The sequence below is a fragment of the Protopterus annectens genome, chromosome 4.part0, assembly GCF_019279795.1.
Source record: "Protopterus annectens isolate FY-2018-M chromosome 4.part0, PAN1.0, whole genome shotgun sequence".
NCBI classification, from domain to species: Eukaryota; Metazoa; Chordata; order Ceratodontiformes; family Protopteridae; genus Protopterus; species Protopterus annectens.
In genome coordinates, this window is record NC_056733.1 from 1,059,708,825 (window position 1) to 1,059,731,897 (window position 23,073).

Consider the following 23,073-nt stretch of genomic DNA (forward strand, 5'->3'; position numbering starts at 1 on the left):
CACACCTTTATAAAGCATTAGCATTTGCCTCTTAAGTCCAGGGCAGGTTTTGCTGCTGCAGGGCCTTATAGCCACACCTAATACTGTTCAGCTCCGGCCTCCCAACAATGTAGATGTTCTCTGCAGTTACCCTCCCGCTATATATGCGTTGGCTGCATGTTTTATACCCCTGATGACCTGACGTCATGGAAGAGAAGACAGCAACCGATGCAGGACCCAAGACTTTGGAATTCAGGCCGACTGAGGGCATCCTGCCAGCAGACTACCCAAATGTAATTAATGCAACAGTGAATACATTCTAACATCTACATTTATGGTAAGTGTACACAACTGTACGTTTTGATTCCCTGGTGGCTTCTTGCAGGGCCGCAGTTACTGGATCTGTGATGAGAAGGCATGCCTAGCTCAAGGAGCAAAATTTGCCTGATCATGTTAAAGCTAAATTATTGGATGAACCTTTACAGTATGATACTCTGTTTGGTAATAATGCAGAAGAGGGTTTAAAGAAATTGTAAGACAAAGCTAAGTCTATGCAAACTGTAAGACTTTTTACACGTGCAGCCACCAGTGTTCAGTAGACACTGACCTACAAAAAATTGGTCCTTTCCTGTGTCTGACAGAGCTTCATGGGGCAAATCCAGGTGCTCAAAGGGGTCTAGATACCAATCACAGGATTCTTAAAGGTCAAAGCAATGGGGTGCCTCTCCCTACAAATCTGGAGGAAATAAAGCACAACCTACAGTAAACAGTCTCAATGACTTCCCTCTGCCATCACCAAGCACTTATCTTTTAGCAGCCCCCTTGGGGGGAAAACGAGCACTTAATGCACAAAATTGGCAGTTTATAACCCAGGACAAGTTTGGTAATAAACATAGTATCCCAGGGATACAGATTTCATTTCCATACCTTGCCAATTCCAAATGGTTGGCTAGATCTGCCACAAAATCAGTGGGCAGAGGCACAGAAACAAGTTCCGTCCCTCATGGATATGGGGGCTTTTCAGCCAGTACCAGAACAGGAAGGACAATGGTTTTACTCAAGACTGTTCTTGGTACCCAGAAAAGACTGTCTGGTGCCCCAACTGGATTTATCGATTTTGAACACATTCTTGGACATATCAAAATATTAACTTTGCAGCAGCTTCTGCCCATACTGGGCAAGAACGCTTGGCTAGTGACTCTAGACATAAGAGGCATAACTGCATATCCCAATAAGGGAATCGTGCAGAAGATACCTCCGCTTCAAGGCTGGTTTTATGCAGTACCAATTCTGTGCACTGCCCTTTGGCTTATCTACTGTGTCCCGGGTCTTTACAAAGTGCCCGGCACCAGTAATTGCATTTTGCAGACAAAAGTATACAAATCTATCCTTACTTGGACTATCTCATTCAAGCAGAAAACAAGGACATTCTTCAACATCTGGCGTTTGTGAAAAGGCTTCTAACATGCCTAGGGTACACAAACGAAAAGAAATCACAACTGGTACCTTCTCAAAAGATTATGTTCCTGGGTGCAAGCTTGAATACAACTGTCCAGATGCCTTACCTTACATCAGACAAACAGGCAACTGACAACTGGGTTTTTGTTGCCATCTGTTTGAAGTAATCTGCAAGACAAATTCTGCAGACTTTGGGGTTCATGGAGTCCTGCATTCTACTGATTCCATATGCAAGACTGCATATGAGGAAAGTACAGTGGTCCCTAAAAAGTTTATGGAGTCAACATTGTCACAGTCTGGAAACAATGATTCCTCTCATTCCCTGCCTGCAACTGGTGTTTCTTTAGTGGGCAGAGACTTGTCACCAGAACATGGGGCGGTCTTTCACTCTACCCCGTGCCAACCAAACCCTAACTACAGACTCATTAGACTATGGCTGGGGGGCCCACCTGGTGGGGAGATGCATTCAGGGCATATGGAGCCCAAAACAAATCTATGTACGTAACAACCAGAAAGAGATATTAGCTGTTCAGAATGCCCTGACAGCTTTCAAGGACTTACTTCATCCAGGACGACAACCGATAGACGGACACCACTGTTATTTGGTACATAAGCAGGGGGGCACACATTCCTACCCCCTCTGCAGACTAGCCATGGCATTGTGGGACACAGCCTTGACTTACCAAATGCATCTTTAAGCTCAATTCCTGCCAGGAAAACACAATACTCTGGCAGATGACCTAAGCAGAAACCTTATGGACCCTCAAGTGGAAACTGGACCCACAAGTCTTCAGCATGATAACAAAGAAATGGGGGAGCTCGAACATGGATCTATTTGCCTCTCCCCAGAATTACCAACTGTACAAATTCTGCACAAGGACTTATCACAGACAAACTTGGAAAATGGATGCCTATCCTTCAGTTGGAAAAACCTATCCGTCTACGCCTTCCCTCCTCTGCCTCTTCTTCCCAAGGTCCTACTAAAGGACAAACGAGAAAAAACAAAACTGCTTGTAATTGCCCTAGACTGGCCTCACCAGCACTGGTACCCAATCCTAAGGAATATGTCTCGACTCCCTCCTTGGTACTTGCCTGAAATACCTCATCTACTGTCTCAGTAGAACAATCAAATCCTGCACAATCCTCTCCAAACTCCGATCCTGGCAGCATCATGTAGTTACTCAAACACCACCTCTCAGTAAATCTGTGATGGATGTCATTTTGGAAGCCAGAAGGCCTAGTCTTAGAAAATCTTATGCTGATGGAAGAGATTCTGTGCTTGGAACCAAGCACAAGGAACTGACACAGCAAAGCCAAATATTCCTCAGATTTTACGATACTTGACTGAGATGCTTGACCAGGGCCTATCTTTTTCATCAATTAAAATCCATGCCTCTGCCATCTCGACTCTTTACAACACAGAGTCACCAATCTGTTCTCATCCTTTGCTAAAACAGTATCTTAGAGGGACCAAAAATTTAAGGCCTCCCAGAAAATCACCCATTCCTGCATGGGACCTCAATTTTGTGTTGGAAAAGCTCACCTGCCTCCATTTGAACCAGCTGCTACTGCAGGTAAAGTTTTTATCTTGGAAAACAGCTTTACATCTGGCAATCACTTCAGCAAGAAGAGTTGCAGAACTACAGGCCCTCATGGCTGTGGAGCCTTTTATTGTATTTTACCCAGACGGGGTGTCCCTCAGGACCAAGCCTTCCTTTATGCCTAAAGTGGTATCCAGTGTGGCTTTTAACCAAACTATTCACCTGCCTTACCTAAATCCGCAGAACAAGGGGGAGCAGATTCTGCATTCCTTGGATGTGTACACAGGCAACTAAGATTCTACTTAAACAGGACCAAATCTCAGCAGCTACTGGTGGCATTTGCTGCAGGATCAGAGGGAAAGACCATTTCAAAGCAGACTATTTCAAAGTGGATAAGCCACTGCATTCGTTTCTGCTATTTTCATCATGGTAAACCGGTGCCCAAGGGCATTAGGTCACATTCCACCAGGGCTGCATCTACATCAGCAGCTTTTTCAGAAGGGTGCCAACCAAGGACATTCTAGAAGCTGCTACTTGGAGTTCTGTTCATACTTTTACAAAGCATTATCATTTGCCTCTCTAAGTCCAGGGCAGGCTTTGCCACTGCAATTCTGCAGGACCTTATAGTCGCTCCTAATGCTGTTTAGTTCCAGCCTCCAATCCACAGCTTTGGGATTATTCCCAAATGGAATGACTGCAGCAGTGAAAGACGAAGAACATAGTACAGTTGTGTACACTTACCATAAATGTAGATGTTCGAGTGTATTCACTGTTGCAGTCCGGGTTACCCACCTGCCATCCCCCTTTATTCTACAGATTTTCTTTCCTTCACTATATTCTACAGCCTTTGTGGTGTATTTCTTTTTGCTCCCCATGTAGGGGGCACCTGACATCTGGGGCAAGAAAAACTAAAGAAAATGGGGTCTGCTGCCTGTTTTATACCCCCTGACGTCCTGGAAGAGGAGACTGCAACCGACGCAGGACCCAAGACTTTGATATTCAAGCTGACTGAGGGCAACCTGCCAGCAGATTACCCAAATGTAATGACTGCAACAGTGAATACCCTCTAACATCTACATTAATGTAAGTGTACACAACTGTACTTTCTTCATATTTCACTGTTGCAGTCATCACATTTGGGTTATCTGCTTGCAGTAGCCCTCAGTCGGCCTGATTAACCAAGTCTTGGGTCCTGCGTCGGTTGCTGTCCCTTCTTCCGTGACGTCAGGTCATCAGGGGTATAAAACATGCAGCTGACATTACCCAGTCATTCTTGCCATGCGGTGCCTGAAGCAGTTAGCAAGTGCCTGATGTTCATCGTGCATACAGCTGCAGTCATAACAGATGGCTTCTCCTGCCGTCAGGCGGGTCCTCGGTCGGCCGAATTCCAAAGTCTAGGTCCGGCGTCGGTTGGCATCGCTTCTTCCCTGACGTCAGTACGACAGGGGTATAAAGGAACCAGCCGATGCCATTTTCTTCAGTCTTTCTTGCCACGCGGTGCCCGAAGCAGAAGCAGTTCGCAAGTGCCGGTCGGCCAGCTCCTGAAATTACGAAAATTTTGAAACCGAAGTCTTCTTGAAAGCTAAGTACCCCGTTGGGGAAACTTTTCTTGCCTCAGACCGATGTCAGACAAAGTTAATAATTGTATTTCATGTGGGAAGCAAATACCGAATAAGGATTTCCATTCCCTCAGTATACCTTGTTTAGGCCCAGACCACGACGTCTCGGTCTGTCGCTTTTGTGCTACATTCAACAAACGCACCATTAAGCGTCGGGAGGAGTTCGCCCAGCATTATTTTGGAAAAACATTTAACTATTATGTCATCGGATACTCCGACTCCAGTTTTGTCTAAAAAACGCAAAGATAAGGACCGACACACGAGGTCCGCGGCCTCTACTGACACCACGCCAAAGCAGACTACACATGGTCCGGTTCTCAGCGAGGCGCCTACGCAGCCCCTGACTACCGACAACACTTCATTGGCGGTGTCTCCTGTGCCCGAGGTTGCAGGCTCCTCGGCCCACACCCCGACTACAGATACTGAAGCCACTCTTGGTGTTGAACCTCAATGTGGACAGGTCTACCTCCACTCAAGGTGTCTTCAGACCTTCCTCTTTTTTCCATCAAGGCTTTCTCCAAGTCTAAAGCAGCCATGCATTCTAAGAGACAAGCTACACAGGGCCCATCTCCAGGCCCCATGCCTAAAAAACAGATGCTTAAAATGGCTGAGGATTTAATTTACTCTTATCAGGGGTTCTCAACCCCCACCGGACAAAAGGCCCAGAGTGGAGGAAGAATCCCCCTCCTCTGATCAGGGCTCCATTATTTCAGAGCACTCTGATCAGGAGCGTTCTTACTCCCCTTTTGAAGACTCTGATGCAGAGGAGTCCACTCCTTCTGTATCCCCCCCAGAGGATTACTCATTTGGGGAAACTTTGCATACCTTAAGGGAACACTTCCATTGGGAAGGCCAAGATTATTCAGATTCCAAGAAAAGGCTTAGGGAATTTCTCTTGCTACCGCAGCACAGGCCTCTGGCTATACCTCCTGTCTTGGACATCCTAGATGATGTTTACTCAGAGGCCTGCCTTAACCCAGATTCCCTGCCTCCAGCCCCAGTCAAGCCTGACAGGTACTACAGGGTTCCTGACTCACACCAATTTCTATACAAAAGCCATGCTGCTGACACAGAAACCATCTCACAGGGCCCCAAGGGAATTAAGGCCTCCACTGCTAAAAATCCATTACCTTCCGAGAGAGATTCCAGATCCTTAGAAAGGTGGGGTAAAAAGGTATATACCTCGGCTACCTTAACCATGAGGGCCTTAAACTGTCAGTTCTATATGCTAAAATACCAACAGTTTTTGTTATCACAATTGAAAAGTAAAATGTCACAACCTGAACAACCAGACTTGAAGGAGTTGCAGGATTTGATGCATAGTGCAGAACAAGTGGGTAAGCATACCTTACAATGTGGTTTTGATGCTCTAGAGGCCTCATGTAGAGCTGCTGTTACAGGATCAGTCATACGTAGACATGCCTGGCTCAAGGAACAAACCTTGCCTGATCATGTCAAAGCTAAGTTACTAGATGCCCCTCTACAAAAGGATGTATTATTTGGTGCTAATGCTGAGGAGGTATTAAGGAAAATGGAGGAAAAGGCTAAAATCAATGCAAACTGTGAAAGATTTTCTACAGGTACAACCCCCACGTTTTAGTAGAAATTGGCCTTCCAAAAATTGGTCTTTTCCAGCCACGGACAGACACCAAAGAGGTAGATACAGGTGCCCGAGGGGCAGAGGACAATCCCAAGGATCGTTTAGAGGCAGACAATGGCAAGCTCCTACACAGAGGTGGTGAGGATAACTCGCAATCATTCAGAAAGCAAGCCCAATGACTTCCCCTTTGCATACCAAGCAAGACTCAAATGGCAGCCCCCTTAGGAGGAAAAACTGGCATTATTTTCAAAAATTGGCATATTGTCACAAAAGACAAATGGATCCTGGACATTATAAACAGAGGCTACAGATTCCATTTTCACACCCTTCCAAAAATGAGAGGCATGCCAAACCTGCCACACAATCAAAGGGCAGAGGCACAAAGACAAATTACAGATCTCATAGACATGAAAGCTATTCAAGAGGTACCTACGCACTAACAAGGTCAAGGTTTTTATTCCAGACTATTCCTGGTACCAAGGAAGGGAAAAGATTGGAGACCTATTTTGGACCTATCCATCCTAAACACATTTCTACTCGTACCAAAATTCAAGATGCTCACTCTACAGCAGCTTCTTCCCATGTTGGGCAAGGAGTCTTGGCTGCTAACATTGGACCTCAAGGAGGCATACCTGCATGTCCCAATCAGACAAAATTGCAGAAGATACCTCAGATTTCTTGCAGGTTCAACCCATTATCAATTCTCTGCATTGCCCTTTGGCTCATCTACTGCGCCCAGAGTATTCACGAAATGCCTGACATCAGTAATTGCCTACTGCAGACTTCAAGGGATACAAATATACCCCTATTTGGACGACTGCCTGATCCAAGCGGACAGCAAGCACATTCTTCTGAAACATCTGGCTTATGTAATAATGTTTAATTCTCTGGGATACACAGTCAACAAAAAGAAATCAAGGCTAATACCCTCTTGGAAAATAATTTTCCTGGGTGCCAACTTGGACACACACACCCAGATGGCTTACCTCACGCCAGAGAAGCAGGGGCAACTAACTCAATACTTCAGAGCACTAGCAAATTGCACCAGGCTGACTGCAAGGAAAATCCTGCAGGCTCTGGGATTCATGGCATCTTGCATCTTACTAATCCCATGTGGAAAGCTGCATATGAGGAAACTTCAATGGTACCTGAAAAACCTATGGTCTCAACACAGCCACAGTTTGGAAACTAATACCACTAATTCCATGTCTTCAAAAGGAATTTCTGTGGTGGGCTCAAGCATGCCAAACAAACACATGTCTCCCATTCAGCAAGCCTCAAGCAAATCAAGTCATCACAACAGACGCCTCGGACTACACCTGGGGGGCGCACATGACAGATCGGTGCATTCAGGGCAAATGGTCCCAAAAAGAAAAGCACCTTCACATCAATCAAAAGGAAATGCTAGCAGTAATAAATGCTATTATAGCTTTCAAAGACCTTCTGCAACCAGGTCAGCTATTGATAAGAACGGACAACACCACAGTAATGTGGTACATAAACAGGGAGGAACACATTCATACCCCCTATGCAGACTGGCCATGTCACTTTGGAACATGGCCATGGACTTACAATCGAACTACAAGCACAGTACTTGTCAGGCAAGGAAAACACACTGGCAGACAACCTAAGCAGAAATATGACAGATCCACACAAATGGAAGTTGCATCCTCAAGTTTTTACAGAGATAATCCAAGCATGGGGAAGGCCAGACATAGATCTCTCTGCCTCCCACAAAAATCACCAATTGACAAAATTCTGCTCAAGGATTTTTCATCCAAAGGTCTGGAGAAGTGGAAACTCTCTCTTTCAGTTGGACATCAATGACAGTTTGCCTTCCCACCTCTTCCTCTGCTGCCCAAAGTTCTATTGAAAACCAGAGCAGACAGACCAAAGATGATTCTCATTGTTCCAGACTGGCCAAGACAACACTGGTACCCACTCCTGAGGAGCCTGACATTCCCCACCATGGACCCTGCCTCTAATGCCTCTTCTCCTGACTCAGCACAGCTTCAAAACTCTTCACAGTCCGCTAAAAACACTCAATCTAGCCGCATGGAAGATTCCTTAGCATCACAACAGACCCTACTCTCCAAGGAGGTGCAGGATGTCATTTTGGAGGCCAGAAGGCCGTCTACTAGAAAAGCTTACTCCGCAAAATGGAAACTGTTTTGTGTCTGGAATGAGAAAAAGGGCCAGGATCCTGGAAAACTGAATTTACCTCAAATATTACAGTATCTAGCTGAGCTGCTAAGCAGTGGACTTTCATTCTCCTCCATCAAAATCCATGCCTCAGCCATTTCTGCAGAATACAACACTGATCCACCCTTATTCTCACCCTCTCTTAAGGCAGTTCCAGAGAGGGGCTAAGAATCTAAAACCCCCAAGGAAACAACCAATATCTGCTTGGGATCTCAATTTCGTTCTGGAAAAACTGACCTTGCCTCCTTTTGAGCCAGCTGCCTCATCAGATTTGCAATATTTGTCCTGGAAAACAGCTTTCCTTCTGGCTATTACCTCAGCTCGTAGAGTTTCAGAACTACAAGCTCTCATGGCTGTGCAGCCTTTTATCTTCCATCAGGACAGAGTTTCATTACGAACCAACCTGTCCTTTATGCCAAAAGTGGTGTCCAGGGTAGCTTTGAATCAGGCCATACACTTGCCTACCTTTTATCCTAATCCTCAAAACAAAGGGGAGAGATTACTACATTCCTTGGACATCCACAGACAACTGCGTTATTATTCTGACAGAACAAAGCCTTTCAGAAAATCAGAACAGCTCTTTGTGTCCTATGCTGTAGGAGCTCAAGGAAAGCCAATTTCCAAACAGACAATCTCAAAATGGGTAGCCCACTGCATACGCTTTTGCTATTCTTTTCATGGCAAAACTGTACCTACAGGCATCAGATCTCACTCCACAAGGGCCACGGCTACCTCTGCAGCCTTTCTCAGAGGAGTTCCTACCAAAGATATTTTAGAAGCAGCCACTTGGAGTTCTGTGCATACCTTCTCCAAGCACTACCACCTTCCACTATACTCCAAATCTAGAGCGGGCTTTGCCACTGCAGCCTTGCAGGGCATTTTGGCTCTGCCTAGTTCCACCTAGTTCCTACCATCCCTTTCTTAGCTTTGGGATTCTACCCATCTGTTATGACTGCAGCTGTATGCACGATGAACATAGTACAGTTTTGTACCTACCATAAATGTAGATGTTCGAGTGCTAATACAGCTGCAGTCCAGGTTTCCCTCCCTCCTTCCCCTCTTGGGACAGGCCTATTGGCTAACATATCATCATGCAAGCAGATTGGGGTACTCATTCATGATGTATTTGCTTGCACTACTGTATTTTGATTATATGGCATTGCTTTATTACACAAATTTATGTATTGCCTTCCTTCTGGGGCCACCTGACATCTGGGGCAAGAAAAACTGAAGAAAATGGCATCGGCTGGTTCTTTTGTACCCCTGTTGCACTGACTACAGGGAGGAGGCGACGACAACCGACGCCGGACCTAGACTTTGGAATTCGGCTGACCGAGGACCTGCCTGACGGCAGGAGAACCCATCTGTTATGACTGCAGCTGTATTAGCACTCTAACATCTACATTTATGGTAGGTACAAAACTGTACTGTCCTTTGAGTACCCCAAGTTCCACAGGTAAAAAGTATATCGTAGTGGTAGTGGATTATGCTACACAACACCCTGAGGCAGTGGCTTTGTCCTCCATTGAGGCAGAGAAGGTGGCAAATGCTTTGTTAGAGATTTTCAGCAGGGTAGGTTTCCCAAAAGAAATACTGACTGACAGAGGTGCTAATTTCATGTCAGACCTGCTGGCTTGTCTGTGGAAGTTCTGTGGGTGAAGCACACTAAGACCACCCCATCCTATCCCCAGACTAATGGTCTTGTTGAGAGGGTAAACTCTACAATCAAGTCCATGCTACGGGCATTTGCAGATCAGTTTGAGGGAGTGGGATAAATATTTGCTCCATCTGTTTACTTAGAGAGGTTCCTCAGGAATCCACAGGATGTTCTTCGTGTTTCACTGTTGCAGTCGCCACTTTTGGGTTATCTGCCTGCAGGTAGCCCTCAGCCGGCCTGAATACCATAGTCTTTGGATTTCTGCATCTGATGCAGTCGCTGCTACCATGACGTCAGGCATATAAAACATGCAACCAAAGCCATTACATCAGTCTTTTTGCCGTGCTGTGCCCGAAGCAGTTTGCAAGTGCCTGTCGGCTGACTCCTGAAATTTTTGTTTTCGTATTTCAGACCTGAGGTTTTCTAAAAGATAAATACCCTGTTGGGGGATCCTTTTTTCTTGCTCTAACCGATGTCAGAAAATGTTGATTCCTGACTGTGCAGAACTAGTACTCTGCCAACAGAATGTATTCCTGGGAGCAAGCTTGAACACAACTTCCCAGATGGCATTCCTCACTCCAGAGAAACAAATGTATTTGACAACCTACTTCAACCAACTGGCCACAAAAACCCAGGTATCTGCAAGGAAAATACTGCAAGCTCTAAGGGTCATGGCCTCTTGCATTCTGTTAATTCCATATACAAGACTGCATATGAGGAAACTTCAGTGGTATTTAAAAAGTCTATGGTGTCAACATTATCAGGACCTGGAAACCATAATTCCTATCATTCCTTGTGTAGGGGCAGAGTTCCTTTGGTGTGCGGAGGCCTGCAACCACAGCAAGGGACTTTTTCAGTCTAGCCCCTGCTGCCCAAACTCTAACAGACGCATCAGACTATGCAGGGGAGCTCACATGCCAGGGCACTTCTTTCAGGGCAAATGGAACCCAAAGCAGATACACCTGCTTATCAATAAAAAAGAAATGTTAGCTGTACAGAATGCTCTGACAGCTTTCAAAGAATTTATTCTTCCAGGACAACTATTGGTAAAGACACAGCACCACAGTTATGTGGTACATAAACAAGCAGAGCAAGAACTCATTCCTACCCACTCTGCAGACTAGCCATGACTCTGTGGAACACAGCCTTGAACAACCAAGTGCACCTGCAAGCTCCATTCCTGCCAGGCAAATTTAACTCTCTGGCAGACTACTTGAGCAGAAATCTCATGGGCCCACACGATTGGAACCTGGAGCCCAAAATATTCAAACTTTTGAGGAACATATGGACACCAGTGGTGGACCTGTTTGCTTCCCCTCAGAACTGTCAATTGAACAAGTACTGCACCAGAACTCTCCACAGTCAAGCGTGGAAAGTGGATGTCCTGTCCTTTACCTGGGAAAGCCTCTGTCTATACCTTTCCCCGTCTGCCTCTCCTCTCAGTTTCTACTAAAGTCAAAAGGACAAGCCAAGGGCAATACTGACTGCACCAAACTGGCCATGCCCGCACTGGTACTTTTATTTTTTTTTATTTTTTTTTTTTTACGCAGTCTGACAGTGCTACAACCATGCCACCTGCCTCAAACTCCTTCCCTGCTGTCCCAGCAGGCGGGCCAGATTCTGCACCCTCCTCTTCAGACACTGAACCTTGCAGCCTGGCTAATCCCCTGAGCTCACCTCTAGTAATCCTCAGTAAGCAGGTGCTTGGTGTCATTCTTGAGGCAAGGAGGCCTAGTACTAAAAAATCCTATTCAGAAAAGTGGAAATACTGTTCCTGGCACCAGTCTCAGGGGATGGGCACAACGGTGCCCAGCTTACCTCGTATACTAGATTACTTAACAGAAATGCTCCACAAGGGCGTATCCTTCTCCTCCATTAAGATTCATGCCTCAGCCATCTCCGCTCACTAATACTGAGCCACTCCTTCTCTCATCCTCTGGTAAAGCAGTTTTATATAGGGGCCAAAAATTTAAGACCACCCCCTATCCCCCCTAAGGAGAGCTCCCACTCCAGCCTGGGTTTTAACTTTGTATTGGTAAAATTTACTCTTCGAACCGGCTGCTACAGTAGAGTTGAAATCAATTTCTTGGAAAACTGCTTTACTTTTAGCCATCACTTCAGCAAGAAGAGTGTCTGAACGGCAGGCCGTTATGGCAATGGAACCTTTCATTATCTTGCATATGGAGAAGGTTTCTCTCAGGATTAACCCATCTTTTATGCCCAAGGTGGTGTCTAGTGTGGGCTTAAATCAGTCCATTCATTTGCCTACTTTTTTCCCTAATCCTCGGAATAAAGGGGTAAAGATACTACATTCTCTGGACGTGCACAGACTGCTTAGATTCCATTTGGACAGGACTAAACCTCTCAAAATTTGACCAGCTGCTAGTCTGCTTTGCTGCAGTGGCAGAGGGCAAGGCCATTTCAAAGCAAATCAGTTCCAAATGGATAGCGCACTGCATCCATTCCTGGTACAAGCACCATGGAAAACCTACCCCACAGGGGATAAGAACTCATTCTACTAGGGCTAAATCTACCTCTGCTGCATTTCTAAGAGGAGTCCCTACCAGGGGCATCCTGAAAGCTGCAACCTGAATCTCTATACACACTTTCCCCAAGCATTGCCAGTTGCCCGTTTTTTTTTCTAAATCCAGAGCTGGATTTGCCACAGCAGTCTTACAGGGCATTATTGCCAGCCCTAATGCTTCTTAATCTACCTCCACCCTTCATTAGCTTTGGGAATCAACCCAAATATGATTGCAGCAGTGAAACGTGGAGAACATAGTACAGTTGTGTACACTTGCTATAAATGTAGATGTTAGTGTATTCACTGTTGCAGTCCTGGTTACCCTCCCTCCAGCTCCCTGATTGTCTTTGCTTTCTCTTATCTTTTTTGGTTTGGCATATCTCGTACCAAGTGTATTTGCTTTTTGCTGGGGGTGTTCCACACATAATTGATTCCTATTGTGGGGGCGCCTGACATCTGGGGCAAGAAAAACTGATGTAATGGTGTCTGCTACATGTTTTATACCCCTGACGACCTGATGTTATGGAAGAAGCAACAGCATCCTACGCAGAAATCCAAAGACTCTTTTATATTCAGGCTGGCTGAGGGCTGCCTGCAGGCAGATAACCCAAATGTGATGACTGCAACAGTGATTACACTCTAACATCTACATTTATGGTAAGTGTACACAACTGTACTTTTTTCACCCTTTGAGTTGCTGTATGGGCGTAGGGTGAGGGGACTTCTAGATTTAATTCATGATGAGTGCGAGTCTGAGTGTCGTGGCATACGTCCTAAACCTCAGGACAAGGCTCAGGGAACTTGTGGGTTTGGCCCAGGAGAACCTGGCAGAAGCCCAACAATAGAAAAAGGTGTTGTGTGATGGGAATGGTCGAGCAAGAGAGTATGCTGTGGGACAGCAGGTAATGGTTCTCATTATTGTCAGACACAAACTGCAAGCAGTTTGGGAGGGACCCCACAAGGTGGTAAAGTTGTGATGTTAACTACGTGGTGGAACTGCTAGCTAGACAGCAAGGGCGCAAATTGTACCATGTTAACATGATGAAACCTTACCATGATAAGGGGATGCCCTTGTGCTAAGCATTTGCAGTGGATTGCAGGAGGAGTCTGAGGGAGATCTAGGCACTGATCTCCTCAGTGAGGCTCAAGCTGACACCACAATGGAAGGGGTAGCAATGTCCCAGCAGCTATCTCCTACCCAGGTTTGAGAAATCCGAGCATTGTTGCAGGAATTTGGGGACATGTTCACTGGGAAACAAGGGTGCACCCACCTGGTGCAGCACCAGGTGGATACAGGAGCCCAAAGGCCTATTAGGCCCCTTATATGGTGCCTGTGCGAGTCAGACGTACCCTGAGGGAGGAGGTACAGGAGATGTTGGAACTAGGGGTGATTCAAGAGTCCAACAGTCCCAGGCCCTCTCCAGTGGTGCTGGTGCCAAAGAAGGATGACGGCACCAGGCTCTGTGTGGACTATAGGTAATTAGGCGCACAGAGTCGGATGCTTAACCCATGCCTAGGACAGATGAGGTCCTAGATCAGCTGGGTGGGGCTGAGTATCTTACAACCATTGATCTTACCAAGGGTTACTGGCAGGTGCCATTGACTCCCAGTGCTAGAGAGAGGTCTGTCTTTGTGACTCCTTTTTGGGTTGTATGAGTTCACAAAGATGCCCTTTGGGATGAAGAATGCCCTAGCGACTTTCCAGAGGCTGGTGGATCGTATCCTAGTATGAGGGTTTGCCCTTGCTTACCTAGATGATGTTGCCATCTACAGCCATTCCTGGCCGGAGCACCTTCAGCATGTCTGGGAGGTGCTGGGTAGACTACAGAGGGAGGGGTTGACCATTAAGCCGAGCAAATGTTAGATGGGTATAGCAGAGATCTCCTACATGGGACATAGTTGGGATTGGTAAGATAAGGCCAGAACCTGCTGAAGTTGAAGCCATTCAGGCATGGCCTGTACCTTTTACTTAAAAGCAGGGGAGGGCATTTTTAGGGACAGCAGGGTACTACGGAAAGTTCGTCCCCAGTTATAGTACTGTAGCTGCTCCCCTCACAGACCTCACAAGGAAGAATAGGCCAGATAAGGTAGATTGAACCCCGGCATGTGCGCAGGCATTCCAGAAGCTTAAAGAAGCTTTGGGAGGACCCCTGTGTTAGCCAGTCCAGATTACAGCAAATCTGTTGTGCAGGTGGATGCTTTGAACCATGGGGTGGGGGCTGTACTTAGTCAGATTTTTTCAGAGGGGGAGGAGCACCCAGTGGTTTACCTCAATCGTAGGCTCCAACCTAGGGAGGAATGCTATGCAGTTGTAGAAAAGGAATGGCTAGCCATAATGTGGGAACTGCAGAAATTTCAGCCTTATCTGTATGGAAGGAAATTGACTTATGACAGATCACAACCCCCTAATATGGTTACACAGCCAGCCAGCAAAATGCCAAGTTGCTAAGATGGAACCTGGGATTGCAAGCATATGATATGTCAGTGCAGCATCACAGTGGGAGTAGCTATGCCAATGCAGATGGGCTCTCAAGATGAGAATGGGGTGAGGTACACCCAGATAGACCTAACCCTCAAGCGGCGTTTGTCAAGGGTCACTTGAAAAACTAGCTTGAGTTCTCCGCGGGGGGGGGGGGGGGGGGGGTGCGTGAAGACTGGTAGAGGTGAAGGCTTTCAGCCTAGCCAGATAGAATTGTGCCGATAATTCTATCATTTGTAAATATGAATGTTGAACTATTTTTTTTAAATGAAAGAATATGCTGTGAAATGTTGAACTTAAATGTGGCAACATTGCCATCTGCTGTAAAGAAAGCTAAGTCAAGCATTTCTTGTTGGTCCTTTGAAATTAAAATTATTTCGTGACTGCCTTTTACAATTTGGCTCCGGCTGGGCAAGATGAAGGCTTCTTGCCTATTGTTTTAAGGCTAAAGGTAATGACGAGAATTTATATGTGGAATGTCCTTTATTGCTCTGGTTTCTGCCTCATTGTAAAAGAATGTAAATGCAGTTTCTGTCAGCCTGGAAACGGCAGAAAAGAGTAAAAAGATGTTATGTTTATCAGAATTGCAATATTAATTTAAACAGAGTATCAGAAGGCATTAAGCATTTTTGTCCATCATCCAACTTAACAGCACTCTGCCTATTGTCTTATGTAAGTTATCTTAGACTTGTGTTTTCTTTTAGATTAGCTAGGCACTATAAAGATTAGACTGTATGTCAGAACTGTATGATGTATTTTAAGTATTTCTATGTAATCTCTGAACTCAGTTGACTAGCACTGACTGTGTAGTAGAAAGTATTGTCTTGTGGTTTTAATTATTTATTATTAAATATTTGAAAACCTTTTAACTGTGGCTGGTTTTGTGTAGAGATAATTTAAGCTCCAGAGTACATTGCATATTCATAGTGATTACTATACCAAGTCACTCTAAGCCTGGACTGTTTAGTCGCATCTACCAATTGGATAATATTGCACAGTAATAATTGGACACCCTTTTAAGGGCCTTTGGGTAGCTGATAATATTAGCTGGATGGTGGCAGAATTACTACCGTATAGTCTGTGGAAAAAGGGACACAGCTGGAGAACCTGTGCCAGCCTTCCACAGGAGTGTCTGTGTGGTTGCATAAACTTATCTGTGTCTCAGCTACGTGGGCAGGAGCACAAAGCACTGGTTGGACAGAGAGGGTGCTGGAGATTTTAGCTTGCCCAGCTAGGCTGAGATCTGGACCCTATAGCTGTGCCACTGGGGGAGTCTTTCTGGGGACCTGAGGAGCAAGGGGAGCTACCAGCCCCGGACTGACTGATCCCTGTGTGCTCTTAAGGGAAATTGCACTTTACTATGTGTATTTTGTTATCCTTTCCTCATATGAGACGCACTCTCTGGTGTTAGTGGTGAGGATTGAGACTTCTTGATTGCTGGCCATGGCTCGGGTGTTGCACTTTTCAAAATGGCTTTCTGATTGTATCGCTTTTATTTATAAACCCCAAAATAAACAATTACTTAAACCAGTCAAAGCACATTCTACCAGATATGTGGCTATTACTTCAGCTTTTCTGGCCAACGAAACTATAGACTGTATTTGCGCAGCAGCCACGTATTCAAACCTTTGTATTTTGGTGCTCATTTGGCTTCCAGGGGTAGAGCTTCTTTTGAATCGGTGGTTCTGAGGCATATTCTCCCATGAGCCACCCAAGATTTAGGTTGCTTGGGATGCTGTCCCCATATGTGGGAATAAAGGAAAGATTGACAACACACTTACAAGTTATGTAAGTAACATTCTGTGTTGTCCATCTCCGCTTTTATTCTCAACCCTCCCACCAGCCCCCTTCCTAGACTACTAGAAGAAAGTGCGTTACAAAATGAGGCCTTCAATATTCCTTATTTAAAATGTTTCTTTAAGAACTTTGAATGGTATTACTTCTGTCGTTTGTGTAACCACTGGCTACTTTACTGGGCAAACAAGATCTGAGTTAATGGGGAAGTACATTCTGGGAAGGGTAGAATGCCCAAGAGCTTTTTCGGAGGCCACTAGCTTTTGTACAAGGCCGAGACGGATCTGATTAATCGGATCTGACCCATATGTGAGAATGAAGGCTGAGATGGGCAGCACACATGGAACGTTATATTAAGTACATAACTTCTTTTTTAGACATAGCTAGATTTAGGAAAACCAAGCTAAATGAAAGCACAACTAATTCTGATCAGATAAGAGCAGTTTACCACAGCCACGTACGCACTGTGTATCCCACACTGCTGGTATTGGCAACTAATACGGTAAGGATTTTGTGCTCTTCTAGTAGCAGTGCTGTAGCACTGACTGGTCAAGTGCAGACATTCTTTACCTGCACCAGTGCCATAATAAATGCTTGAATAGCAACTGATAAGTTTTGCACTACTGCTTACAGCTTTCATAAATACAAATAATTGGCCAAATACCCCACAAGGTTGCCCAGCCTGAAGAGGGCTAACAGGCTGATGTGCAGCTTGTTTTTTCATCTGTATATTTCATTTATCTAAATCCCGTTTTTACTTCTTAAATTTTAAGAAGTTGTGACTGTGCATAATCTTTTTCCAACCAGCTCATTCCTTCTAGAAACAATTTTCATAAAGTCCAACCAGTTTTTGCCTTTTCAGATCTCCTTTTACTTCAGAAATTTGTTTCGACCTGCATGGGCTAGGCTACACTAACCATTTTGTTGCTAATCAGCCACAGTTTAATATAGTGGAGCTGTCTTGCTGAAGTCTTAAGGGGTCACACGTGAAGAGGGATAAATTTCACAAACTGTGGGACTTGTGAATCCTGCAATTACTGTAATTTTTGGATCGTGAAGTGTTGATTTTATCTGTGTAATTGTAGTGCCTTTTAGACGACTCAAATTTTAAATGTAAGCATTACCATCTATTAGAAAACATTGCAACACTGAAGTGATGCATTTCTTTTTACTGGCCTGGTGTAGATTTTCCAGTACAACTAATTGAGCTTACAGCCTAACACAAACCACTTCAAGTAGGGAAAACCTGTGTTGCTTTGTTGAAGGTACCATACTACCTCTATTCCTTTGTTTTCCATCAGCGGAGCAGCCTGGCATCCCCCCCACACACACATGACTGTTACTGTCCAGTAATGAATAAACGGAACTGATAAATTACAACTTTGACACCTTAGGACTGTGGGGAAAATCTGGCAGTTGTAAAAAAAAAAATCACTTGCCTATAGCTCTGCCTGGTTGATTTCCCGAATGGTGCTTAGTGCCACTTCAACTTTGCAAAATCTTCACCACTCACTAACCACTCCACAGTGCTCAGTAGTTTAAGCCCACTGTCTACTTTGTCAAGACTTAAAAAATTGGTCGGGCTGATTTGCATGTGTAAAAGTAAAAAAAAAAAAAAAAAAAAAAAGCTTGTCACTTCAATTTGAAATTTTTTGAATATACTTTTAGGCATGTATTGTTTACATAAAGGCACACAGCTACAGGTTTTTTGTAGTGAGCAGTAATATCTGCTTCTTAATAGTATTGGGAGAACACCTGCTGTGATGCACAATGATTTTTTGTAAATGTTAGTCTTCTGTGCACTTAGCCAGTCTATTGCAGTGCTGCTGTTGGTGGACACAGACAGGGTTCTTCATTTGTTGGACATGTCACAACCTGATTTTTTTCGCGTGTCGTGAAGCCAATAGATACTTTTTTTTTTGTGTATGCAATTTTGCATCTTCCTCTTCTGAGCTGTCACATAATGGGGTTTCTGCACTGCCACTAAGTCGGGCTGCTCCTACATCTTTCTTGAGCTTCCAAGATGCGGCAGCAAACATTTTTAAGCAAATAGTGGGAAATGCTATTTCCAGTTGGCAGATATTTATACTTAAAGATGCATTTATGCATAGTTATATTTCTGGCATTGTTCACTTGGACACACTGAATCAACATTTCACATGCTCAGTCACTGTAGGGATCCTGAATGTCTTCTTGCATTGGTGAGGTACTTTGTATCTCAAAAAATGATTTTTGTGGAAATATGATTGTATGTTATCTTCATAATTTTATTAAAACAAAGGGTGTTTTCTATAGTTAACATGCAATACTACATAAAGTTTACAAAATGCTGAAAAAAAGACATTTGTATTAAATATACAGGTATGCATGCTATTCATAATTGAGCACTTATCTTAAATGGGAATGACATCTGCAACATTACTTTGTAACTAAAAGATCAAATCACCAATAAGAAAAGTCAGGTGGTTGGGGTCTCTCTCCGGTGGTTAGAGATGTTTGCATAATTGAATAAATAATTTAGATAACTTATAAATTTAATTAAAATTTGTACCTGGTAGAATTATACCATTGTGAAGAGGCGTGTGTGCTGAATAACTTTTTGTATTTAAATTTTTTTGTAGCTTTTTATTTTTTGCGATGTTTACAGGTAGGTCGCAGAATTGCGTTTCTTAAAATTTTAGCTCAAAAGTTCGCTGGCTGGAAATCCAAGTGTCCAGAAGTGTGAAATTACTCAGGCGAAGTGTGAAATTACTCAGGCTAGGTGTGAAAGAGTTGTGCTGTATATTTGACTTAAAGGAGAGCAGCAGCCAAACCGGAAAAGATTTTTAGCATATCTCTAACTTTTCTATATTATTAATGTCTGTATTAAAGTAAGCATTTATTTTTTTAATTAAACCCCAAAATGCCCTGAAATGGGGCTGTTTTTCAGTCCATACATTTGCCTTTTTCTTTTTGATGTCATTTTTAGAGGGACAGACATGGAAGGATAATTTTCTGTGGTTTTCTTTGTCAACAGCTTACTGCGACTGCCTACTTTTCACTGTTAGCATCAATCTGCATTTTTAATTTTGCCTCATTTGATTATTAGTTGTCATATCTGTTGCAGCATGTTAAGGAATGTTTGACAGGCTTGAAAATGTAGCTGAGTTAATTGTGTTCTTTTCAAAGTACAGTAAACTCAGTTAACCGGAACTCAAGCAACCAGAAAAAAATCGAAGTACAGTATGAACGATTCAGTTTGCTTTTCCCCCCGCAGAAACATATCTGACAGAGTCTGAGTTTTTTAAAAAGGAAGATGCAGATTTCCTCTCCCCAACCTGAGAACAAAGCAAGTCAAATTGCTAAACTGTCAACACTTGTTGCATACTCGCTCAGTTTGTATCAGATTGCACATTCTCTCAGTCGCTTCTGCTTTCATGCATGCATTCATTCTCTCTATTCAATTAATTCAATTCCCATTCCACTCAGTGTGCTACCTAAACCCTTCTGAGTGCCATGCTTTCTAGTGGAAATAAAAGTTTAAAATATTTTTCTAGCCAGTCTTTTAATTACTACATTTCAATTTTAAAATCAAATCAGTGCACTGTTTATAGTATGGTATACTATTGGGTACAGTATTTGTCAGGTATGTTTTTAACAGTAACTCTCAAGCAACCAGAAACTACACTTATCCGGCATCTACCAATCCCCATGGGTGCTGGTTAACAGTTTGTAAACTGTATTTAAGTACTGTTATGTGAGATCTGACCTGGCATTAGTAGGTGTTGGACTGATGTGTTTTGTCCCATTCAGTTTTAAATATTGTAGCTAGAATTAGTCTTCATTGATTCTGTCCCCAAATCACTGAGTTGTCTCAACAAAACACTGTATGCAATGCAAAAATGCTGTAACAAAACACCGGAATAAACATGCACTTCACAGAAAATAGTGTAAAAAATGTAAGGTCAAGTACTAACAAAGTAAGAGTTGGATGATTAACATTTTCTTTGAGGCACTGAGTTTTGATTAATGGGAAAGACATTTGCATCTGAAAATTAAGCTTGAAAGACCCTGACTTTGTTCAGATTCTAGGTTACTGTTTTCTCTGAGGTGCGATGCTGGCAATCTCTGGACGTATTTAAATGTCATTCTTGGAGGCGGTGTTTTCTTAATGGCTGTGCAGTTGGGATAAGTGACCTAACCTAATTACTGTGCCACTTTTAGTAGCCTTTGTGATGTTAACTGATACAAATGCAGGAAAGAAAGCCAAACATTAAATTTGTTTTGTTTTTCTGTATGCAAATTGTTTAATGCTGGATTACAGGGAATGTATTTTTTTGGAAAGAAAAACTTGACTTTTAGGTAGAGTTCTTGAACACAGCCGTGCTGTTTGGTTGACTTTTCATAGTGTTTAAATTTTCTTTACAGAGCAGTTTGTAGAAGTCTTTAGGTAGCACATATCAGTGAACTTCAGTGAAAAAGAAACCACTGACTCACTGCTTTGACAAAATGAGTACATGCTCTGTAATAGTCATCTTAGGCAGCACTCTCAAAGTCTTGTGTGTTCAGCACAGTTACCTGAATTTGCTACTATAAATGGTGCTTTAGAATGGAGGTTTTCTTTCACTTCCCCAAAAGTCTTTAAGTCTTGGCCGTACTTGCCTAACTGATAAGTAAATGAGAGAAGCATTAGTGTATGCAAAATGATCAGAGATGGCAGTCTGAGTAGTAAATGTGTTGAAAATGGGTTTGCTTAAATTTGTGTGTATCATGTACTTGCACGCTTTGTTTGCAGAAATTGTTGACTCACTTTTTTCTTCACAGGAAGAATGTCCCTTTCAAAATTGTACGTGCTTCCAACGGAGATGCTTGGGTTGAGGCTCACGGAAAAATGTATTCTCCCAGTCAAATTGGTGCATTTGTGTTAATGAAGATGAAGGAAACTGCAGGTTAGCTTTCCATTTTAAAGATCTGTTGAGTTAAGTTCAGGATGAAAATACTGACACTAAATGCAGACACAGAAAACTGTAGCTTTGTGTTCTATCTGGGTGACTAGTCTGAGCCCTAATTACATGTGAATGCACATTTTTGTGCAAAATTGTGTGCAGTGAAATTTCTGTTATGTATCTGTTGATAAAGCTATGTTCCTTGACTCCCTTAACATCTGTACTTCATTTTGAGAGACAAGCATGAGGCTATGGCTTGGCTGTCTTTGGGCAACTATGGGGTTCTGTTGCTTAAGCCTTGCTGTTATCCTTGGTTGCTCTTGGGGTCCCAAGTATTGGGTGCACAGTGGAGTGGAGCAGAGTGAGGCCTTTGTCACCTGTTTAAACAAATGATTCTATCCCAGTAGCTGATCTTCCCTTCTGAGCCGAAGTCTTGTTAACCCTTCTCTGTAGGGGATTGTTGGGCAGAGTTTAAGTCCCAGGATGCATTCCTTCAACCCCCCCCAAAAAAAAGTCTTGTAGGCTTTTCTTGTTCTGTCACTTCTCAGCCAGCTCTATGTGCTTGTAATTTTATTCTGAGTCTAATTACAACATTGGGATTTATTACAACAAAGAAAGCTTTGCATGTTTTACTTGCATGTTTATCACCCCCCCCGACCTTTTAGAACATATTGTGCATCTGTTTAAGTTAACATTTGATTGCTTAATTTTTTTATCTTGGTACAGGCTAAACCACTAGCTGTTTCTTATGAATCTGGCAATTATGTATTTTAGATTTGTGGTGGCAGTCCATTTAAAAGCCTGATGCCCATTAATCTAGCCTATGCAAAACTGCATGTTTGACTGAGACACTTGGTTTGTGTACTAGCCTTGTAAGAAAGTCTGTCCAGCTAGGATTTCTTAATTAGATATTCCCTTATTTGGCTGGCTGTTTCATTTGCAGCCTGAGCAGTGTGCCTCAGCCAGGTGTCAGACAAGATGTTCGTGTTTCACTGTTGCAGTCATCACAGTTGGGTTATCTGCTTGCAGTAGCCGTCAGTCGGCTTGATTATCAAAGTCTTGGGTCCTGCGTCGGTTGCGGTCTCATCTTCTGTGATGTCACGTCAGGTAGGGGGTATAAAGTATGCAGCCGACGCCATTACATCAGTCTTTCTTGCCATGCGGTGCCTGAAGCAGAAGCAGTTTGCAAGTGCTGGTCTGCCGACTCCTGAAATTTTCATTTCCGAGTTTCAGAACCGAAGTCTTCAACCAAAGCTAAGTACCCCGTTGGGGAATTTTTTTTCTTGCTCTAAACC

The 23,073-nt window shown here is 43.6% G+C and overlaps 1 protein-coding gene across 1 annotated transcript in view; it reads left to right on the top strand.

Annotated features, from left to right (window-relative positions):
- HSPA9 (heat shock protein family A (Hsp70) member 9) overlaps positions 1–23,073 on the top strand; it is a 1,477,986-nt gene that overhangs the window by 407,208 nt on the left and 1,047,705 nt on the right. Inside the window, exon 5 of the mRNA XM_044068990.1 lies at positions 21,657–21,781. Within this exon, the coding sequence (XP_043924925.1) occupies positions 21,657–21,781 (125 nt within the window). The remainder of the gene's footprint in view (positions 1–21,656; positions 21,782–23,073) is intronic.